General features: G+C 50.5%; 1 protein-coding gene across 2 annotated transcripts in view; it reads right to left on the minus strand.

The window, feature by feature from the left end:
* Positions 1-6: 6 nt before the first annotated feature.
* Positions 7-21,207, minus strand: part of VAV2 (vav guanine nucleotide exchange factor 2) — a 99,897-nt gene continuing 78,696 nt past the window's right edge. Inside the window, exons 7-28 of one of the 2 annotated variants that reach the window (XM_048965899.1) lie at positions 20,504-20,572; positions 19,799-19,899; positions 16,877-16,976; positions 15,986-16,081; positions 15,501-15,569; positions 13,365-13,451; positions 11,460-11,545; positions 11,051-11,183; positions 9,998-10,107; positions 9,654-9,755; positions 9,478-9,566; positions 8,942-8,958; positions 8,640-8,661; positions 7,642-7,769; positions 7,405-7,479; positions 7,013-7,065; positions 6,154-6,270; positions 5,980-6,067; positions 5,768-5,891; positions 4,960-5,046; positions 3,099-3,253; positions 7-2,591 (exon numbers count right to left, since the gene is read on the minus strand). In XM_048965899.1, the coding sequence (XP_048821856.1) occupies positions 2,544-2,591; positions 3,099-3,253; positions 4,960-5,046; positions 5,768-5,891; positions 5,980-6,067; positions 6,154-6,270; positions 7,013-7,065; positions 7,405-7,479; positions 7,642-7,769; positions 8,640-8,661; positions 8,942-8,958; positions 9,478-9,566; positions 9,654-9,755; positions 9,998-10,107; positions 11,051-11,183; positions 11,460-11,545; positions 13,365-13,451; positions 15,501-15,569; positions 15,986-16,081; positions 16,877-16,976; positions 19,799-19,899; positions 20,504-20,572 (1,956 nt within the window). In that variant the 3' untranslated portion in view covers positions 7-2,543. The remainder of the gene's footprint in view (positions 2,592-3,098; positions 3,254-4,959; positions 5,047-5,767; positions 5,892-5,979; positions 6,068-6,153; positions 6,271-7,012; positions 7,066-7,404; positions 7,480-7,641; positions 7,770-8,639; positions 8,662-8,941; positions 8,959-9,477; positions 9,567-9,653; positions 9,756-9,997; positions 10,108-11,050; positions 11,184-11,459; positions 11,546-13,364; positions 13,452-15,500; positions 15,570-15,985; positions 16,082-16,876; positions 16,977-19,798; positions 19,900-20,503; positions 20,573-21,207) is intronic. The other variant, XM_048965900.1, reaches the window with a different exon arrangement.

Genomic DNA, 21,207 nt, shown 5'->3' on the forward strand with positions numbered 1-21,207 from the left:
AAAAAATAAAAGGAGCTATCAGCAAAATTACACTTTATTTTTGTTGGTTTTTTTTTTGTTTTGTTTTCATCGTGGGATTTACTTGGATGTATTGTAACTTAAAAAGGTCTGGAAGAACCACATGCAAAAGGGTTTCTAAGTAGCAGCTAAAGATTCTATTCCAGCATTACAAGCTACTCCAAATGATTTCCAAATTGCCAGCTAGAACCTATCCCATAAACAAACAGTTTTACCTTTGGACCCCTCCACCCGAGCCCGTTTGACCCCCGTTAGTGCAGTGCAAAGGAAAAACCCAAGGAATTTACATATTATTTTCCAACATATCCCATTGCAATTCTGAACGTCCGCGACGAACTAAAATATATATACAATTTTCTCGCCATCATAAAAAAACAAACAAACAAACACATTTTCCTTCTTATTCACAGATATATATCGTGGCAAATGGCTGAATAATTACTTACAAACGAAAAACATCTTTTTTTTTCTTTTTTCTTTTTTTTTTTTTAAACAAGTTTCTTACAACAGTAAACACGAGAGGGAGACCTTGCTGGGGGGGTTGGACCTGGGGGGCTGTGCAGGAGATGTCACACACGCACCTTCTGCAGGGGGAACACCGTGCCCTTCTGAGGGGGATGCACCCACTGCAGGCACAGGGAATCCATCCCAGATGGGAGGTGGGGGGGTTGCATAGGGCTTTAATAGCATCTGAGGCAGACCTTCGGCCATCAGTTGTTCTCTTGTCTGTGTGTGTCTCGCCCACCTTAGATGTGCTCTCAGGCACACCAAAACTGGGGAAATCTGAGCACAGCCCTTCACGCTGCAGCAGGGCACTGCCTGCTCCTCATTTGCTGCAGCCCAATTTTTTTCCCTTGCAGAGCACGAACCATTCAGCTCCTTTAGCAAACAGGGCCCCTTGGACACATCCCATACTAAGCACCAATAGCTGGCCTGGAAGAGGTTAGCACCAAACAGTACCTTGCTAAAGCCCCGAGCCCTGCACTGTGCCCCCTCACCCTGCTGGGCACTGCTGTGGTGAGCCCAAGGAACCCAACGCATTCCCAGCCCTATCCAGAGCCCTGGGCAGCACACTGATCTGGCCCTGGGCTTCTCACTGAGCAACACAGCCGTGTTCCCAAGTGAACACACTGCCCTTTCCAATGGGATCCCCAGGCTCTCCCATGTAATCCCTCAAGCTCTGCTGACAGCAAGGCTGGGACACAGCACTGCACGGTGCTGGTGTCTCCCAGGGCTGCTTTTACACCGTGCCAGGGACAGCTTCGGGCACAGCAGCAGCTCCAAATGCCACTTATGCACAGAGACAGGAGGGCATTTCTCGAGGCTCAGAGATAGGAAAGTCATTCCTCGCTACAAACACACACAGACACACACACATGTATTTGTTCAAAACAGCACTTTGGAAGGAAATTCTGGAGCTGGGTGGCAAAGGCAGCGCCCAGCAGAAGATGCCAGCCCAGCTCTCCAAACAGCAGCTCTGCCTATGCGTTACAGGCTGCAGTGTGGGAAGAACAGACTGGGATGGATGGAACTCAGGACAAAGTGGCAATGCACAGACAGACGGACCTTTCCTTGACAGCAGCAGCGGTAACAGCCTGTGGGAAGAAGAGGGGGCAATGCTCTCGGCCCCCAAAAGTGCACACAGCTGGAGAAGAAGAGATGCTTTCACAATGTCTTGAGATAAATCAGGACTTCATACCATAGCCCTTACTCATGTGGGTTCGCCCCACTGAGCTCAGTGGGGTGGGACACGTATGGCTGCAGAGAAATGGACCTCGCTGAGGTGCTCAATCCATTCTCCCATCTGCTCCTCCGCCGGGACCTGTGCCCCTGTGACCTCCAAAACTCACACGTGGCAAGGCACACCTCCAGCCCTGCAACACCAGCAGCTCACCCAGTGTCCTGGGCTGCCCCATGCACCCCCAGCACAGCAGTGGGGTCTGGGGGGGGGGAAGTGAGGAAAGGGGCTCGGGATGCCCACAGGGCTTTTTTCTCTCCCGTGTCCGTGGTCCAGATGTGCTCCCCAGCTCACAGCTGTCATCCCTCAGGGATGAGCAGCTCCATCCCTGGTCCCAAGGTGCATCCCGACATGATGCAGCCACGGTCCCTATCCCGAGCCCTGCATGCTCACCTCTGAACCCCCGGGCACAGCCCAGGCTTTCAGCCACACCATTTGAAAACACTTCTAGGAAAAATAAGGTCCGGATACCCCCCTGGGGGGCACCACGCAGAGTCCCTCCGCTCTGTCCATTCAGGGGAGCGCGGCTCTCCCAGGAGCAGCCGCCGCACAAACGTCATCCGACAGACCACGAATCTTCTACAGACAGAACAGGGCCGGGGCTGGAGGCATCCCGACGCACACACACATGCTGTACAGAGGAATGGATTTACTAAAGAGTCTGGGGAGAGCGGTGGTGCTCCCGGCATTGCTGGCAGGCGTGGGGCCGGGCTGCTGGGGGAGCAGCGTGTGGTCTGCAGCGGATCGCTCCGGGCACTCGATGACTTTCCATGAGGCATCCCCAGCATCATTGCACCCCCTCTTCTTCCACGTACGTCGAGGGAAACCAGCCGACCTGAGGGAAGATGGAGAGCTGAGCGGTGGGGAGCAGCAGGGAGCTCCTGTCCCACCTCTGGGACTGCTCCTCTGTCACCACATGCTGAGTTATCTGACCCAGCCATGTGGCAGTGATGGGGAGGTGACGCAGTTCTTAGATGCAGCTGCTACCAAAATTTGCACAGTGACTCAGAGCGACTGTACATTGCCTCAGTCTGTAGTTGCAATAAAGAAGGGATCAGGAATGTGTCCCCAGTGCTGCAAACCCTATGGGACATCTGAGCAAGCCATCAGCTTGCTGCTTTCCCCCAGGCCACCGAGGCTTCCAATCACAGAACCACACAGTTAGTGGGCATGGTGGGAATGGGTCAACGGTTGGACATTAGTACATTAACAATTCTATCATTCTATGATTAATTTCCTTGCATGCAAGCTTAAGGAAGAGATCTGCACATGATATGGACCACGTGGTAGAAAGGAGATGGGACACCAATTGCACAGGGGATGGGACACCAAGTGCACGTACCCTCCCGTTGGTTTCCCCCTTCCACCAGCCCTGGTCGCCGCCGATCCTGCTGTAGATCTTCACCACGTCGCCCTCCCGCAGCGACAGCTCCCGCATGTCCCGTGCTGCAAAGTTGTAGCGTGCCACTGCCGTCCCTATGACCCGTGGGGTGAACACTGCAGGGGGACAAAGAGAAGTGTTGGGACTGGCCCCCACCACATGGAGCAGCTGAAGCCTGGGGAAAGCTCCACGGGGTTCAACCTGGGTTTTCCACCACGGCGCTGGCTCCCATTGCAATGCCGTGACCTGCATCAGCTCTGGTCTCATGTGAAATGGGGTGGTCAGGGGTGAAGTGGTTCCTCTTGGGTTCATAGAGCCCCGTGGTCAGAGCTGGGACAGCCGCATGGCTGCCCAGGAGGGGCTGTGACCCATTGCTGGGGCAATTTGGTGAGAAGGGAAGGCGGTGGCAAAAGGAAAGATTCCAAAGGAATCGACAATTATTCATGGTGGAATCATGGAAAAATTTCCTTTCCATCATTTATAACTCCTGATGGGACCACCGTGCCAAAAGGCGTTTGGCAAGTCAGCTTGTGTTTGAACCACCTCAAAACTGGGACTGGATTCTCCGAGAGATGTTGAGCAGTGCATCTCCATTGCTCCGTGCAGGGAAGTGCAGGGCATGGGGAGGAGACTGCTGGAGAACTGCACACAAAGGAGCAGTGGGGATGGGCTGGAGGAGAGGGAGAGAGGTCCAGGACAGTCCACATCACTGCAGGGTGCTCCTGGGCAAGCAGGGGGGGGGAAGGTTCTTTTTGTGGAGTTTGCAAAATGAGAAGAAAAAAATAATTAGAACCTTTAAGAAACACATTTTGATCCAATGTCCTTTTTGTCCTGGGATTTTTGAGTGTTAATTCATTTTTTTTTATTATTATTATTTTTAATTTTGCAAACCAAGGTTGAACTAAGCTTGAGGAAAAGCTTTGCCCAGATTTCCAGCTGTTGGGGTGGAAGGAGATGAGGATGGCGATGGAGGAGAGGCGGACACACAGCGTGCAATCATCCATCCCCACCAGGCTGGAGAATGGAGCAAGAACCACAACAGCTTTGAGCTCTTTTATCAGGAGCTTGCTCAGAGCCCATTTCAGCACAGAGTCACAGTTTGTGTGCGCTTAAAGGATCCCAAATTCCCTGTTATGCCCTGAAAAGTTGTGTTCTCAAACAACAGCTTTAGGGGAAAACACACGTGGCTCAGCAGATGGCTTTCCCTGTCCAGCAAAAAGAAAATGCTGGCAAATAATAGCATAAAAAGGACACATTTTTGCTCTGAACCCTTATAAACAGGGAGGAAGACACTGGTCTGCAATGCATTTAAAGCCAGAACTCCACTGTGGGGAGCCTGAGCCCCAGACACACTTACAGCCCAGGTTTCCCATCCCCTTTAGCACAGTTCTCCTGAGCAGGCTGAGATCCCAGAGCTCAAAAACTGCTGGACACTGAGACGTTCTCCTTAGCCAGCAAGGACAACCAGGCTGGAAGTTGGTGTGATGCCAATGTTCCTTTGGTGAAACACATGGGATGAGCAAGTCGAGCTTGAAGTACATCATGAGATCCCAATGCGACAGAGTTTGTCACTGATTTAAGCACCCTTTCTCAATAGTAACAGTTCCAATCAATCCAAAAAACTCCTGCTTTGATTTTTAGGGAGAGCATTTGCTTTTTGCAAAGCCATGATTTATTCACTTGTTTCCAGGCTGAGCCACTGGCAGGGCATGGCCAGGGCCCTCAGAGCTGCCTGTGGGTGCAGAAGGGACAGCAGGGACCACACAGGTCCCACTGTGATGGCTTTCAAGCTGGGGATGCTGTGGGTCTCTCCATGGGGTACCTGACCAGAAGGGACTGGAGGAGCTCTGAGAAGAAAAGTTGAGGCCCTGAGGACTGAGAAAAGAAAAGTTGTAGGAAGCGCAGGAGGCTGCAAAGAGGTTAAGAGAGAAACAGAAAGATGCAGAACACGCATTAAAAAGGAAATTAAAATAAAAGAAAATCGTAATGCACAACGTTGTAAAAGCCAATGGGGAAATACAGGGCAGGGCATGCAGAGGTCACACGCTCAGGACTGGGGCAGCCATGGCAGGTGCAGCCACTGCCCAGGGCACAGGGGTGTGCACAAATGGAAAAGATGTCTGATCAACTTTCAAGAACTGTTTTCCATCGGTAGCATTTTTATAAAATATCATGGAAAAGGTTTTAAACAATTTTTTTTTTCCTCCAATTTCTGCTCCCGGCCTTTGAGACAAAACCAAATGCTTTGCAACAGCACAGATTTTGCTTTTCATTTGCTCTGATTTCCTTCATTTTTTTTTTTTGCTTTTAAGCTTCGATTTTCCATTTCCCCCATCAGCCCCATTAAAGGAGTCCCTGTGGGATTCAAACCCCACCAGAGACACTGCAACCAGACCCCCACACACACAAGCTGACGTGGGCAGGACAGCCTGAATGCACCCAACCAAAGCTGCCACGCATCTCTCCGCACTTCAGCAAATCTCTGCTGAGCACAGTGGGGCAGTGCGAGGGGGAAGGCAGCAAAGAGCTGCTGGGAGGCTGCAAATCCCCACTCAGACCGAGCCCACGACCCACAGAACGGGTGAGGTTTCCCATTGGAAACGCAGCACTGAGGCTGAGATGGGTCCTACCTGGAGAGCGGGTGAAGGTCCTGGAGGTAGAGCGTTCCCGTGACTTGTACGGGTACTTGAGCGTCGTGTCCAGCTGCTTGAAACTCTCCTTCAGCGAATGGTTCTGGTAGTATTCCACCAACTCCTGCAAAGCACACAGGGGCCGTGGCTGGGAGATGCTCTGCAGGATTGGCATCAGCCCGCCATGCTCCCAAAGGGCTTCAAGGACATACCAACAAGCTTTCAAACTTCTTGGCTTCCGTGATGTGGATCCAGTTGTCCTTCTCCACCACCTTGATGTGCTTCACTTCTTCATTGAACCTAAGACCGGACGCAAAGACGCTCAGCAAAAGGTGTGCTGGTGCTCCTGGGGTCACGATCCGTGCGCCCCGTGAGGATGCACTCACTTGATGCTGATGGCAAAGCGCTCAGCCTCGGCTGGCCGCTCACGGATCAGGTAGGTGCCGCTGACGTGGGCCTTCAGCAGGTTGTCCGTCTGCTGCCGCTCCATGTTCCCTGCAAACCTGAGCCACAGAGGCTGAGCATCCTGGGGCCAGCTGCCTCCCCAGGGCATTTGTGAGCTAGGATTCGGCTTCCTTCAAGCACTGGTGTATTTTAGGCAAAAAGGTGCGTATCTCTCTTAATTATTAAAGGTGAGAAGGTTGGGCAAGTAGAGAAACAGATCCAGTCCTTCAGAGGCAGAATCAGCCACTGCCACTGAATAAAGAGTAATGGGCAATGCAGTTTGAAGGGCATTCCAAGGAATGGAACACCCCCCGTGAGGACAGGCTGAGGTCAGGATGGACCTTGAGCACCATGAAGAAGCTGTAGGTGTCCCTGTTCACTGCAGGGCATAGCACTAGGTGACCTTTAAAGGATCCTTCTGACTCAAATGGTTCTCTGGTTCTAAGTCCCTCATGTTTCCAGGGCTCCTAGAAAACCCCACTGGCTGGGAATTGGTCCCCAGAGGAAGGAGGCTTCAATGGGAGCTGGAATAACTTAGACTCATGGTAATTTAGACTCGTGAAGTTGAAACCCTGGATGGTGCCAGCAGGAGGAGGCGAGAGGAAATGGAAGCACAACCTCTCCTGCTGAGGCAGAAATTACATCTTCCCTTCCCAAGTCATTTTCTCAACGATGAAATCCCCACGGACACTGTGGATTTCAATGCCTGGACACCAAGGTGCACTCACAGCTCCGTGTTGGCACAGGTTGATGACAAAGCAACAATTAAAACCAAAGCTGACACATCTCAGTGCGACTCACCATGGGTACACCGTGTAGTCGATCTCCCGTGACGGTGGACGACTGTTGGGAGGCTGCAAAGAGAGCACTGCTCGTTACTGCCCAGCACCTAACGAGGTGCTCCTATCCATGGGAGGGGCTCTGCCAGGCAGCTTCAGAGCCACCAGATCTGGGGGTGCAGGGCAGGGTTGAGTGCTTCTCCCTCAGCCTCCCCCCCCCCCCCAAAATAGCTGTGGATGAATGTGCTGTGCTTTTTTCATTTATTTAAGCCTTTTTTAATTGGGAAGTAAGCTGACAGCACTGCTGCGTGTAGTAAAAAAGGACTGGGGAGAGCCGAGGGCCCTCCAGGGCATCTCATGCCCCCTGGAATGAAGCAGGAATCCCTCTCAACCGACCCACAGCCACACACGTACCCTGGCATCCACGGGGCAGGGCTTTACAGACGAGCTGGGGAAGTAACCTGACTTCTTGGTCTGCAGCAGCCGCCCCTGCAGAGCACAGAGGAGCAATGTATGGATGAGGACAAACCCTAATGCAGCTCCCAAGCACCGTGCAGCCCGGCCCCGCGCTACAGAAGATGTGACAAAGGGACAATGCAGATGACAATGGCTTAAAACGTGCCAGCAGCTCTCTGAGGGAAGGGCCCTCACCTCCCACCAAGGCGAGTCGGGGTCTCCCCTCAGCAGCTCGATCACATCTCCAATTTGGAATGTCAGCACTGGCTTGCCAGGCGGCGCGGGGTTCCCGTGGTAGTTCTGCACTGCAACCATTTTAGGACCTGGGGGAGATGCAAAGCAGTTTCATCCCTGCTAAAGAAAAGCAAAATGACAATAACCTCCCACCCCCTGCTGTTCTTTGTCCCGTGAGCTGCAGATCTAACGGCAGCAGCAGGCAGGTGTTTGGGGCAGAAAGCATGAAAATGAAAGGGATCAGCAAAATGCCTGCAACCATGTGCTCTGTGCTGGGCTGCAGCGGTGCCCAGAAAGCACTTCTCCAACCCAGTAGTTTACAGCCAAAGTCCAGTTGTCTTTTAATTAATCACACATTAAACAGAGCTACCCACAGTGCTCTACAACCACTGTGTTTGCCTTCAGATTGCTTCCCCACCTCTGCTGCCAGCTGCCTCTCCCCACCCAGCGGGAGCACTGTGCTGTGTTTCCAAACCAATCATCTGATTCGGTTTCTTTTTGCCAGGCTTTCCTTCCGACAGGAAAAGCACAAAAACAAATTGTTCCTTCTTCTTCGAGACAGAACACGGGCAGGGCAGCCCAGCACTCTGATCAGGTTGGTGTGAAGAAAAATAAAACGAATATACAAAAGAGGTTGCAGCAACCATAGTGACTCAGGTTCCCACTAGAGGGCAGCGCATCATGCATGGGCATGGGCATGTTCCATCACTGCCAAGCTGCTCTGCCAGGGAGAGTGTGGCTTGCATTAGAGGAAGATGTCTGTGCCCTCCTCTGTCTGAGCAGGGAGTTATTGACAGGCAGTGCCAAAGCCTTGAGGAACAGGAGGATCCCATTCCTGCAGCAATCAGCTCTTATTTCCAATTTCAGAAGGAGTTTTCCCTACATCCCATGTGCCCAAGCCTCTATGACACCTCCAGTTGCAATCAAGATGCCCTCTTGCAACGCAGCAATGCCCTTACCAGGTCCAGCACTCAGCAAATCCTGCAAAGAGAGAGGAAAAATTCCTATGAGGACACAACAGTCCCAGCTCTCCCCATCTGAAAACATCAGGATAGGAAACCTCCCTGGCTCTGCTGGGGGTTGGCACCTTCTGAAGCCCCTGGTGCCATGCAGACTGGGCCACTTTTAGTCATTGGTCTCCCATCCTGCCCCCAATTACTGGGACCTCTGAGACCTCTGCCAGTGCCCCACCACGAGCTGAGCACCAGGCCAGGCAAGGACAGAGGGAGGGATGTGGGGAAAGGGTCCTCAAACAACTTACCTGGTCTGCTGAAGAGCCTGCAAGAGAAATGTTGAAATAGGCCATTAGTTTACCAGGCAGCAAACCCATTTTCTGCTTCCCTTGATGCCACGAGGATCCATAAAGCAGCATCGACACCTGACCAAGGAGGGGGGTTGTGGGGTCACTCCTCAGCTCCACACTTGGTGGGAGGGGATCAGCACTGGGCATGGATGTCTCACTTGCACCAAGCTCTGAGATTTCACACCCCCTCTGATGCTGCTCCATGAAAATCCCCCATGGCACAGAGCACCAGTGCTGTGCTGGGTCACCACAGAAGAGCCTGGGTTGGTTCGAGGACAAGGATCTCTCCTTGATTTTTGGTGGTTTGGTCAGCCCTTTTGCTTATGAAACCACCCACCACTATGAGCTGCAGCCCTGGGAGGCAGTTGACAGCATCATCAGATGTTCTTAGCTGTTAACAAGCAGCTGATAGCACTTTAGGGGGGTGAACTTTGGGATCATTCACATCCATTAACCTCAATGTCATAAGCTACTGACATGGCCAAGTAACTCACCCATCTTGCAGGGAGGAATGATTTCCAGGCACTCCTTGTGAGCACCAGCTCCACATTTCGGGCAGAGATAGCCCTGGTAGAACGTTCCTCTGTGCAAAAGGAGATCACAAGGTGTTAGTTCAGCTCCTACCCGGGTCTATTTGCAAATGAAGAACAGCAAGAAGTGCATAGCTCACCTTAGGAACATCTTGCATGCTTTGCAGTTGGTGGTCTTTTCAAATGTGTACATCTGGAAGCTGTGGTGGTTTGCATTGGCTTTTTCTGGCTTTATGTTGGACCTGCAGGAAGGAGTGGGATTATTGACCTGCCCCCATCACCTCTTCTGTGCTCATGGCCACTTGTGGTGTCTGTTTGCATTTTGGTCAATGGTTGGAAACAAGCTTTGGGGCAAACACTGGGGGGATAACTTCATGCTGGGCCCTGCCTCCCTTCACATAGAGTCCCACCTTTCCATGGGAGCTTTGCCACCAGAGCTGCTCTCCAGCAGCCCAACGCTCCTCGCCCCGTGCCCAGTGCTCACATTGCCATTTCAAACTGCTCCATCCACTTCCTCTTCATCTCCTCCGTCTTGCAGAAGAACTGGAAGCCCTGCTTTCCCTGAAGGTGGATCAGGTAGAAGCCATACGACCACTGCAAGAGGAAACAAGAAGCGATCGCATCGCTGCACTCCCAGCACCTGAGCAGCTCCTGAGCTTTTATTCACACTTCTCAAGAGCTGCTCTCAGCACCCTGCCCCTTTTCCCTGCACCTTTGCAAGGATAACAGTAGGGAAGTAGGAAGAACAACTCTATCTCTGCAGCACATCACAGCTAATGATGCCTGAATCCGCCCTGCACTGTGCACTAGGGCCAAATGGGATTGTATGGTGGCAGATGAGAGAAGTGGGATTTTTCTGCTCCAGTAGATACTCCCCAGCCATTATCTCTCCCCCTGACAACAACTGACAGCCCAAGAGGAACACCTGACCTGCACAACACACATATGCTCTGCCTGTCTCATTACAGCTCCGCACAGAAAAACATGAGAGAAAACTGCGTGCTTTGCTTACCATTTTTCCATGAGACTAGAAAGCATTAGAGAGCAAAGAGGAAATATATTGCATTAAAACACAAAGCTAGCAGCATTTCTTCAGCATCCAAGTGGCAAAATGGGCTTTTCACACCCCATGTCATGCGTCCCATCCATACAACATCTAACTACACACAAGTTCCTGCCTCTTTGATAGCTGGACACCAGCAAAATGCTGCTCCTTCAGAGGCAGCTGCATTCACCGAACTGATTTTGGCAAGCTGGCAGCAGGGCTGCCATCCCCTTGCCTTCCTCTCCCTCCTCCCTCCCACCCATTCTCTCCAGGGCTGTTTTGCACAGATGGAGGTCAGAGGATCAAGCCCAGCCCTGTACACCTAAGCATTTCCCAACTCTGTAAGGCTGTCCTGCCAGCTGACTGTTTATGTTCCAGTATTTTGCAAGCACTGTTTCTATTTAAAAAGACTGCTGGGAACATTGCTACCCAAGGACTGGCCAGAGCAGCTCCAAAATGCTCTCTGGCAGACCTGATCTCCACTCCACCTACCTTCTTAATGTCCTTGTTGTTCATAGGGTCATCGGTCATCTTGTGGAAGAGCAGCTCGATAATTTCTTTCAGCTCATAATTGTATCCTTTCCTTTTGCAGACAATCACCACTTTATCAAATAAAAATAAATACCTGCCCAGAGCAAGCAAACAAGCAAGCTGGTTAAGCAAGCAAACTGAGGTCCCCATTCTGAGGGAGAACGTGGAGAGCTCTGCAGAGCATCCCCAGCTGGGGCAGCTCTGAGTGCTGCGATTTCACACTGATGTGCTTTCTGTCAGTGTGCACTCCTACAACTTCCAACACAGAGCAGCGGTTGCAAGCCAGCTCCTCTGGCTGTCACCTTAGCAGGGATGTGCTTTTGTTAGGGATTAATGTACCCAGCACATTTCTGAGCTGTTGTTCTCTCACCTGTCCTGCTTGGTGTGGTTCACGATGGAGCGGACCTTCAGCTCACCATCTATCTTCGGCCTCCCAAACTCCTCCAGCTTCACTTGCTGCAAGAAAGCAACGCATAGGTGAGACCTGCAGATAGAAGTGGGCTTAGGAACACCAAAATCCAAACTCCCCAAGTGCAGGACCCCGACCTCAGTGTCAGGAGAGCACCCACCTCAGGGCAGGGCTCACAAATCCAGGCAATTATGGAAGATTTGGGATCCAGAATGCAAAAGCCCACAAATTAATTTTGGGTTTCCTACAAAAGCAGAGCCAGGGCTCTTTACTTTTGATTCCCATCCTGAACCAACACTGGGGATTTGACAGGCTGGCGTCCAACCCAATGGTTTGGTCAATGGGGTTTTCAGCTCCAAAGCCCTCATGTATTGCTGAACCCCATGCATCAGTTCGCTTGCACATTGCTTACAAGGGAAAACCCCTGGTGAAGAAGCACCACTCGTCAGGAAAATAAAGATAAAAAAAGAAATATTGTATGCAGCTGCATGTACAGCCTGCACTCATCGCTGTGCCGCGTGGGCTCTGTATACACAACACCAACCACTCCACAACTTCCAGTCCGTGCAACAAAAGGAAACGCTGAGCGGAACGTGCGTGGGATTGATCAGCAGACAGAGCTGCTGCTTTGTTAACATCTCATCTCCCACACATCAAACCTGCTGCACGAAGGAGGGAGCTGCTCGCTGCCCCCATTTGCATTCACAGCCTTGTGGAGCAGGCTGTCTGACTGTTCATGTGGATCAGGATTATCACGGCTGCCTCAAAACCCATGGGCTGCAATGACCCGTATCCCACTTGAGAATTTTTGCAGGTTTCTCTACAAAATTAAGGATTTTCTCTCCATCTGTTAAATAATCATCAATTAAAAGTTCATTGTTCTCAAACGAAGCCCGGGCTCAAAGAACCCAAAGCCACCACATCTTTGGGAAGCCCTCAGGGTGGGCACCGCTCAGCATCTCCCCTCCCTTTTGGAGCATCTCAGGTGTCAGACCCCAAATTGCATTACCCCAATGCAAAGTGGGACTGCAGAGCAGCTGCGCTCACAGCTGCCCAGCCCTCCCCTCCCACCCCACATGGGGGATAAAGCTTATCAGCCTGCAGCTCTGAGCATTAAATGGATGGGCTTTTTCAGGGCTGTGAGCACACGAGTGATAGGGCATGGAAGGCTGGCTGGTGCATGGCAATGGGACTGCAAGTTTGAGACCTCTGGAGTTTGGAAGATGAGATTCTCCTTAAAATACATCCTCAGCAAGAGTGGTCAGGCACTGACACAGGCTGCCCAGAGAAGTGGGGGAGTCCCCATCCCCAGAGGTGTTCTAGAACTGCAGAGATGTGACACTGGGACATGGTCAGTGGGCATAGTGGGATGGGTTGGGGTTGGTATCTTAGAGGTCTTTTCCAACCTTAATGAATCTGTGATCTCCTTGAGATTTTGGGGTGAGGTGTGTATTGTACATGCCATTTTCCAGATAGGCTTTGTTATGCTTTCAAGAGCAGGAATGTCCAGTCTACCATTCTGTCTTACTAATTCCAATCAAGTACTTACATTAGATAGCAGACAGATACCTATTTTGGGGGAGTTCTTAGATTCCCTTTCCTACTGATAACATGAGAAAGTTGGAGGAATGTTTTCAGTGTTTTCATCCAGTCTATTTCACAGTGAGTTTGTTTTTTCTTTTTTGATAAAGCCACCATTTTGATACCAACAGCCAGAATATTATCAGTGGCCAGGGACCATAGAAACACACAGCGATGTTACTTGAGGCAGCACATCAGATTCAGCAATAATTGCACAGAAGGAAGCAGTTACGTTAATAATCATCTAATCAAAGTTGGGAGTGAGAGGAGGATCTTCCAACTTACCAGATTTTCTATAGAGCTCTGAAATTCGCTGATCTTTTTCAATGTCTCTTTGTCTCTCTTTACTTCGTTTATGTACATGGCCAAGTCCTAAAGAGAAAAGTGAGCATTGATTTTTTTATTTTCCCCAATAGAACCAACACCTTCAATACAGCAGCTGGGCTGTGTTCCCACTCTTTCTCCTTGCATGCGTTTGGGAGCTGGACCAGAAGCAGCACTGCAGGAACCCAAGCAGCACAGGATGCTGCAATCACAGGCAACACCAGAAGAAAAGGAAAAGCAGCCCAACAGAGCTCTGCTGTATTACAAGTGATTACAAATGAAGCAAAGGAGCCCATGTTGGCATCCATCGTGGCTGCCTGTGCCCCTGAGCTGCATCCCAGCACCTCGGCGTGTGCTGTGCTGGCAATGCAGGAACATTTCTGCTGCAGTTTCTCCCATTTCCCATAAGAGGGCAATGCATGAACCCAGTAACCCAAAGCATGGCATATATCTGCTGTGAGCCCAAGCAGCAAGAACCTCAGCTCACCTTAATTCCCTTCATCCCCCCCGGGAAAAGAGCTCTGAGCCATTTTCATTATCAAAACACCCACCTCTGTCCTATAGTAGAATTTCCAACCATGCAATGACAATTTTGTAAAATGAGGAGATGCTCTGTGGTTCTTGCTCTTCTCTGAAAAAAACCCTCTGCTTGCCCAAATGTTGGCCCAAAGAGAAAGAACCCATCCCCTTCAACTACAACTTCTTACATCCTTCCAACCATACCTCCCTATTTTCCTATCTGCTCCCTGCCTCCTCGTCCTCAGCAAGAGCTCCTTGTCATCTTGGATTAAATCTGAGAGTGGAATTTTTTAAGACACCCCCTCCAGGCGAGACCTTCCCAACACAGGAAGGGTTAATCACAGATGATAATCACTGATTGAAATGACAATACTTATAACATCACCAAACGCCCGAGCCAGGGATGCTTATAAAGAGCAACAAAAGTAAAAGCCTCACGAATGGAGGTCAGCATCCTCCATCAGTGCTCGGCTGTTCCCTCCTCCTGAGAAGACCATCCTGTGTGCAAAAGGGAAACTCAGTTCCAGGGCTGTTGGTGACTTGAAGCAGCAACGTGCAGGCTGGGTGTGTAGGGTTATCCCCATCCTCTGGGGTTCAGCCCTGTGTGCTCAGGTGTAGGGACGACGCAAGCACCACTTGCAGCCTCTGGGTGCAACTCCTGCCCCCTCCCTGTGCTAATGATGACATATGCAAAGTGAAAGGGAGTGAAGCCCTTTGGGAAGGGCAGCTCCAGTTGTGGATACCCACCCCCTGCACAGCTCACCCCATAGGGCACCCGACGTCCGCCAGCAAAGGAGACAGAAAGGCTGGAATCTTGATGGAGAGCACTACTGTAAGTTAAGCCCTGGTTTACAAATCAATTAAAATCAAACCGCTCTGCTTCCTACGCCCCTTGGCTAGCCCAGCACTTTGTGATGGGGCAAAGAAAGCAAACAAACCTCTCTGATGACTATTGGCAGCTTCCTCCCAAAAATGCTGACTCTGCAGCAGAGACTGCATCCATTTATTTATCAGCAGCAGCAGCAGTGGGTGCTGCATTACGGGGCCATAAGCAGGGTTTAACAGCTGTCACCAGGTCTGCTGCTTTGTCTCATCAGCCAGGAAGGACATCTTCAGGGGAGTGAGGATTTGTGGCACCAGAGGGAATCCCTTCTCCCTCTCCCAGCATGGTTGTTTGAGGCTGTACTGTTCAGTAGTGGAGTGGGAATGCAGTGTCCTTCAGTCCTAACTAGAATGACCTACATATGGGCTTGGACTCACTGGCTTGCAGGGACAGTGGCTAAAAAGGTCACCAAAGTTATGTAACTGTGGGAAATGCAGCATCACTAAAAAGCTGAGGTAGAAAACAAAGTGACCTCAGAGCAAACAATCAAGGCCAGGGATGAACCCTGCAATGCTCTTGAGAGAGAAAACCTGGATTTAATGGGCTGAATTCTGCTGACAGTGATCCTGCTGCAAGTTTGGAGTGCACAGCAGGGAGTGTATCCCATCAAACAGCAATCCACACACACGTGCCCTAAAGCAGAGCTGCCTTCCCCAGGATGCTGGACTGTCTGTCCACCCACGAGTCTGCTGTACCTGCATTGCTTCCAGAGCCTCCTTTAGCTGCTGCTTCTCAGGCCGGTCTGATGAGTGGCTGAGCAGCTCCTGAAACACAAAAGCACGTGGGTACATGGGGAAAGCATCGTGCATCAATCTGCAGGGCTGCAGCTGCTGTGCTGGCAATGGGACGGGGCTGGAGCCAACGTGCTGGTGCTGCCGAGCTCCCTTTTGCAGAGCTGACGGCAGGAATTTCACACATAATCAGATTATATGCAAGCTTATTTTATATTCATTAAGTGCCTCTCGTGGCTAACAAGTGCAGAATTACCCCAGGTCACCATGCTTTAAGAGACGGCACAAATACTGCGGCGCGTTAAGGAGCTCTCGTAATTATTTCATTTGAAAAGGGGAGAACAAACCCTCCCCGTGCATCTGGCAACGCTTCGCTCTCCAGCATCAAAGCCTGAAGTTGCTACACCAGGATGGCAGCTGGAGAGAAGTGCTAAAGCTGAACCGCTTACTTTTAACAGGAGGTGGTATTTCAGAACTCTCTGCATGGGAACCACCAGCAGATCCTGCAGCTTAAATTTCCCATCCTGAACCTTCAGCGTGCATTCCTGGGAGAGAAATCAATACGTGAGCAGAGCGGCAGCTGGGGGAGAACGATGACAGCCCCCCCCCCCCATAAGCATCCCCCAAAGCCCCACGGCTGCAACATTTTGCTTCTGTTATCGAGGAGGAGCTCACAGGGGCTGGGCCCTACAGCACAGCGGTCTCATGCAGCTGAGCTACTGCAGCTTAATGAGATACTGCTCATTAGGAGGGCAGGCAGTGCTCCCAGACCTCGGGAAATGTCAAATGAAACACATTAGCTTAACTCACCTCCTCCGTGGCTTGAGAGCATGCACTTTATTTGTGGGGGGCTCAAAGCAAGTACGCAGACAGTTGCTGTGGCTTTGCTGATAAGGATTAGGTCATTAAGATAGGCTAATGTGATCGCATGAAGTTTTGCACTGCTGCCTTCACCCAGACCCATTTAAATATGAGACTGTGCTGTGTTAGCTGAGGGCTTCTGTGGGCCAGGGGGAGAAAAGCGAGAAGCACAGGGCAAGGGGAGGCTGCTGCAGCATGCAGAGCACGTGGCTCAGAGCTGATGCAAAACCCAGAGAAGATACTTAAAAAGACAGAGCCTTCACCCTAAATTGGGCTGCTGCCCAAAGAGTAAAGGGGTGTTTGCAGAAAGCAAGGCAAAGTGCACAGACAGCCCAGCAAATATAGATTAGTGTCTAGACTAAAGCTGGGGAAAAAACAGTGCACCCCTTCCAGGGCATCTGGGTCAGCTTACGCTGTCCTGCTCCCCAGCAAAAGGGCTTTGGGGTGAATGGGTGCCCTGGGTGCCCCCAATTGCTCACCTCCACCTTCTGCCTCACGTCGTCCCGGTTGGCGATGAGGTGGTTGAGTGTGTTCTGGGCGTACTCCATGTGGCTGCAGTACTTGCCATAAATCAGCAGCCTGGAGAGGGGGAAATGGCAAATGTAATTGGAAACACTTGCTGGCTGTTATAACCTGTTATAAAAGATCTATGTGTGTATATATGGCGAGAGGACAAGGCGAATGGCAACTCCCCCATGTCGCTTCTTAGCAAAGTATTAGCACTCTTTTACTGCAGCACTTTTAATGCTGAAGTCTTTTGCAGGGCTGGAGGCTGTCAGGGCAGTTCAGCAAAAGGGGTTCTGCAGCCCCAATTCTGTGGGTGCTACGAGGTCAGGCTGGAGGGGCTCTGAGCACCCTGTGGTTGTCCCTGCTCGCTGCAGGGAGTGGGACCAGATGGTCTTTAAAAGTCCCTTCCGACTCAAATGATTTGATGATATCCCCAAATTTCTGGGTTCCAGCCAGCCTCATGCCCTGTCCTCCTGCAGCTGGGGCTGAGCAGATGTTGCAGCCACAGCTGCACAGCGCAGGGCTTGCAGGATACTGCAAGGGCTCAGAGAAACCCGATGCATTGCTGACTGTTCTGTGAAATGCACAGAGCAGGGAGCGCTGACCCCTGCAGCCCAAGCACACGCCTTGCTGCAAGTTGGCTTTTGCTGCTATAATCCATCTGATGTCTTCATCAGCTCCGTGCCTCCCTGCTGGCAATGCTCTGCGTTTTTGGCTATGCCACGCCATGGTTTGCAAAGGCAGAGCAAGGGTGCACGTGAGCAAAACAGCTTCCCTGCACCTTGGGAGGTGTGGGGGTAAAAAGAGCAAAAAACAAAAATCCAATGAAAATCCACTTCCCAAGAGCATTTCTCACTGGTGTTTCTGAATGCTTCACCAAACACAAAGGCAAGGTGCTTCAGCAGCACCCAGAATGGCTACGGTGGCAATTATTGAACCTAATAAGGGAACAAGAGGCTTCAAAACCCCCCTTGAAGCCCAGGGACACTCAGCTGGATGTGCCCCAGCAGAGCTCCACGTGCACAGCAGTGCATCATGTGCTCCTCACAAGGTGTGCACTGAGCAAGGAGAGGGTGGTGTGGTGACAGCAGCTGGTGACAGCCTTTGGCAGCACAGCAGAGCTCCGTAAGGATGCCCTGGGCTATAAATCTAAACACCTGACAGCAACAGAGCAGTTTTGCTGTGGATTCCCCCTCCTTCTCCATTTTGCTCATTAATCCTGCACGACAGGTTTAGGTCCTTTCCCCCCCTTCCCCACTGCTAACTGTATTGCTGCTGATAAGACACATATTCCATCACTCGCTGGAACTCATCCCTTATTTCAGGGCCCTTCTTCTCAAGGGAGACAGAACCCAGCACCTGGTTGATGCTGCTCCACGAGCACAGGACTCACACCCAGTGGTAACTGAATTGGGAGATTTATGGGCTGTGCCACCCCGACCAACCTGCAGCCAACACAGATCAATCTGTTGCCTTTTCCCCTTGACAACTTCTGAACACTCACAATAGTATCTGGCTTGCCAGCACTTGGAAAGACCCAAAGAGGCTTTGGGAGCATAACTCCAAAGCCCCAGCTTTCACATAAAGAGTTACAAACCAGCTCCTTTTTAAAAAGCTCTGCAGAGCAGCAGAGCAGTGCATCATCTGGATGGGATGTCTCTGAGGACACGGATGGGAACAAGAGCCCTTTGTCACAGGTACATCAGATGGGAAGGAAGGTCCTCGGCACAGGGACCCAACAGGACTCTGAAAGACACTTCCAGTGGGGCAACAGCACCTCCCCATATGAGCTCTCCTCCTGCCTCCCATCTCTTTGCTGTAATGGGACTGTGTCCCTTTTCCCTGTGGCTTCTCCCCAAGGAGATGGCCTTGCTGATTGAGCTCAGGTTGCTCCAAACGATTCAACCCCAAGAGCTGGCTTTTGGGGTCCTTTTCTTGGTGACATTGGAGCAAGTTCTCAACATTTCAAAGGGTGGCACCACCTCTGCTGTGGCCAAACTCTCAGGGATGCTCTGCCCCATTCCTGCTGTGCTCATAGGAAATGATTCCTGCCCGGGGACAGCACTGGTGTGCACAAAGCTGTGCCAGGAATGAGGAGATCAAAACCACCTAAATGAGCTTTATAAGCATTTCTGAGTTATTTGCATTCTTCTCCGGACCCTTTTTTTTTTTTATTATTATTTAATTCAAAAGCATTTGCTTTCTAAAAGAGGCACTGTGAGCGATGGAATATCTGACCTTACGGTGTATTATTAATGCAGATGGTATTTCTGGAGTTATTGACTTCTGAATGGCATTTCTATGTCTAGACACTGGTTTAAGCACGGTGAAATAAAACCCTGGCATGAGTCCACAATGAATCAGGCCTTTGATTAGTATTAAGAATATTAAAGACTTTTATTAACCTTATCTTTGTGTTCTGGGACACTCCTCCTTGCAGCTGCCAAAACACAGAACCTATTATGTTTGCAAAAGCAACTTTCACATTTACTCATCATGCACTGGACAACACCAATGCCAGACATGGCTTTTTTTTATAGCTAACCCTTGCTTTGATCTAACCAGACAGACGTCTCCAGCAAGGCCAGATCCTGCCCTCGAGCCCCTGCAAGGTTTGCAGGAGGAGACAGTGCCAAAGCCCATGAAGGTGAGGAGGCTTTGCTCCATTCTGGTCCACCACAAACACAACGTTCTCACCTTTATCCCCTCCCAGCCACCTCTGTCCACATGTTGTATTTAAGTGCAGGCACCTGGTGATGCTACAGCACCAAGCTGCTGAACGACTCATAGGAAATTGCTGTGCTGAGATGCACCTCATGGTCCGAAATGAATCATACAGTTCAAAGCCCTGATTTGTTAAACTGGAGTTGTCTGAAGGCTGTGTTTGCTTTTACCTCTCTTTGAATTCCAGAAATACTTTAGCCAGGCTGCTTCCTCCAGACATCATAGAGACATCGATGGCTCGCAGGAAATTGAAATGCACTTTAATTAGGTCCTAAAACAAAGAAACAATCAATACTTTACACAAACCCAAAGCGAGTGGGCAAACAGAAGGGCACGCTCACCTCTTCCTCAGGCAGTGATGCTCTCTATGCAGCTGATTTTAAAATAAGCCATCCTAGTGAGGGCAGCCCTACACGGCCACGATAAGATGCAACGTGGGACCAACAGAGCTGCACTGAAGCCCCCTGTGCACAGCTACTGGCTCATGAGCAGGGCAAGCCAATGGAGCCCACAGTGTGCTCGGCCCAGCGAGGGCTCTGTGCTTCACTCCATCCTGCATCCCCATCAGGCTTTAATTCTGCAACAACCCAGCTGTCTTCCCAAAGCACTGCTAAGTGCTTTGTAAAACACAGACAGGTGAAGGCTCAGCTCTGCAACATCCACCTCATACAGTTATTTCCTTACCTAGAGTTTATATAAACCCTAACTTTAATATGAGCGCTAAAAATATCTTTTAAAGCCACTCAGCACACAAAGGGCTGAACCTATCCAGAAGAACACACCAAGAAACGTGCAATCTGAAAGCCTTTCTTAAGCAGGATGAAAGCTGAGCTGCCACAAAAAGAGCAAAGGCTGAAAGCAGTTTGTGCCATTACCTCCAAATTGATGAAGATAGCTTCCATGTCTTGTGGGGTCAGTACCAGCTTCAGTGGGTTCATGTAATTCTGCAGGAGGCAAAGGAAAGGGGATTGGAAGTCAAGAGTGAATAAGTTGGGGTTTTTTTTGGCTTTGGGTGTATATTTTTAATTTCTTTATGATGAATCTGATGGACTCTCCACCACATTTCAATCCTCAGCTGCAGCTGTGAGGAGCTCCAACTTATCTCTTCAGCTCTTTGTATCTCTCACAAGAGTTTTGCCCTTGAAAAAGAGCAGCTGATAGGATTACATTGGAAATGCCTTTCTGGACAAATACCTACATTGCTTTTAACTACAAAAAGCCCGGATTCAACGCTCTGCAGACAGGATGCTGCAGCCCATAATATGCCATTGGAACCTGCAACTCCTCCACAAGCCTTTGTGAAGGAATATCAAAGCAGCAACCTGACCAAAACAGAAGGTTTATGACTACTTTCAAAGAAAAAGCACCATTTACACACATCAGGATATTGGCTTGGAAAATGGGAGACGTCATTTGACTGCGCTCAGGTTGCAGATGGAGGCAAACCATTACAAAAAGGGGAAACAAAAGGGTTGGGGTGATGAGAAACATCAGTTTCATTTTCCCTATTGTTCTCTATTCCTGCCACTTTTCTTGGAGCCAAAATCACCTCCGGGCTCTGGCAGCACCCACAGCTCCA

This window comes from Lagopus muta, chromosome 19 (genome assembly GCF_023343835.1).
Source record: "Lagopus muta isolate bLagMut1 chromosome 19, bLagMut1 primary, whole genome shotgun sequence".
Taxonomy (NCBI): Eukaryota; Metazoa; Chordata; class Aves; order Galliformes; family Phasianidae; genus Lagopus; species Lagopus muta.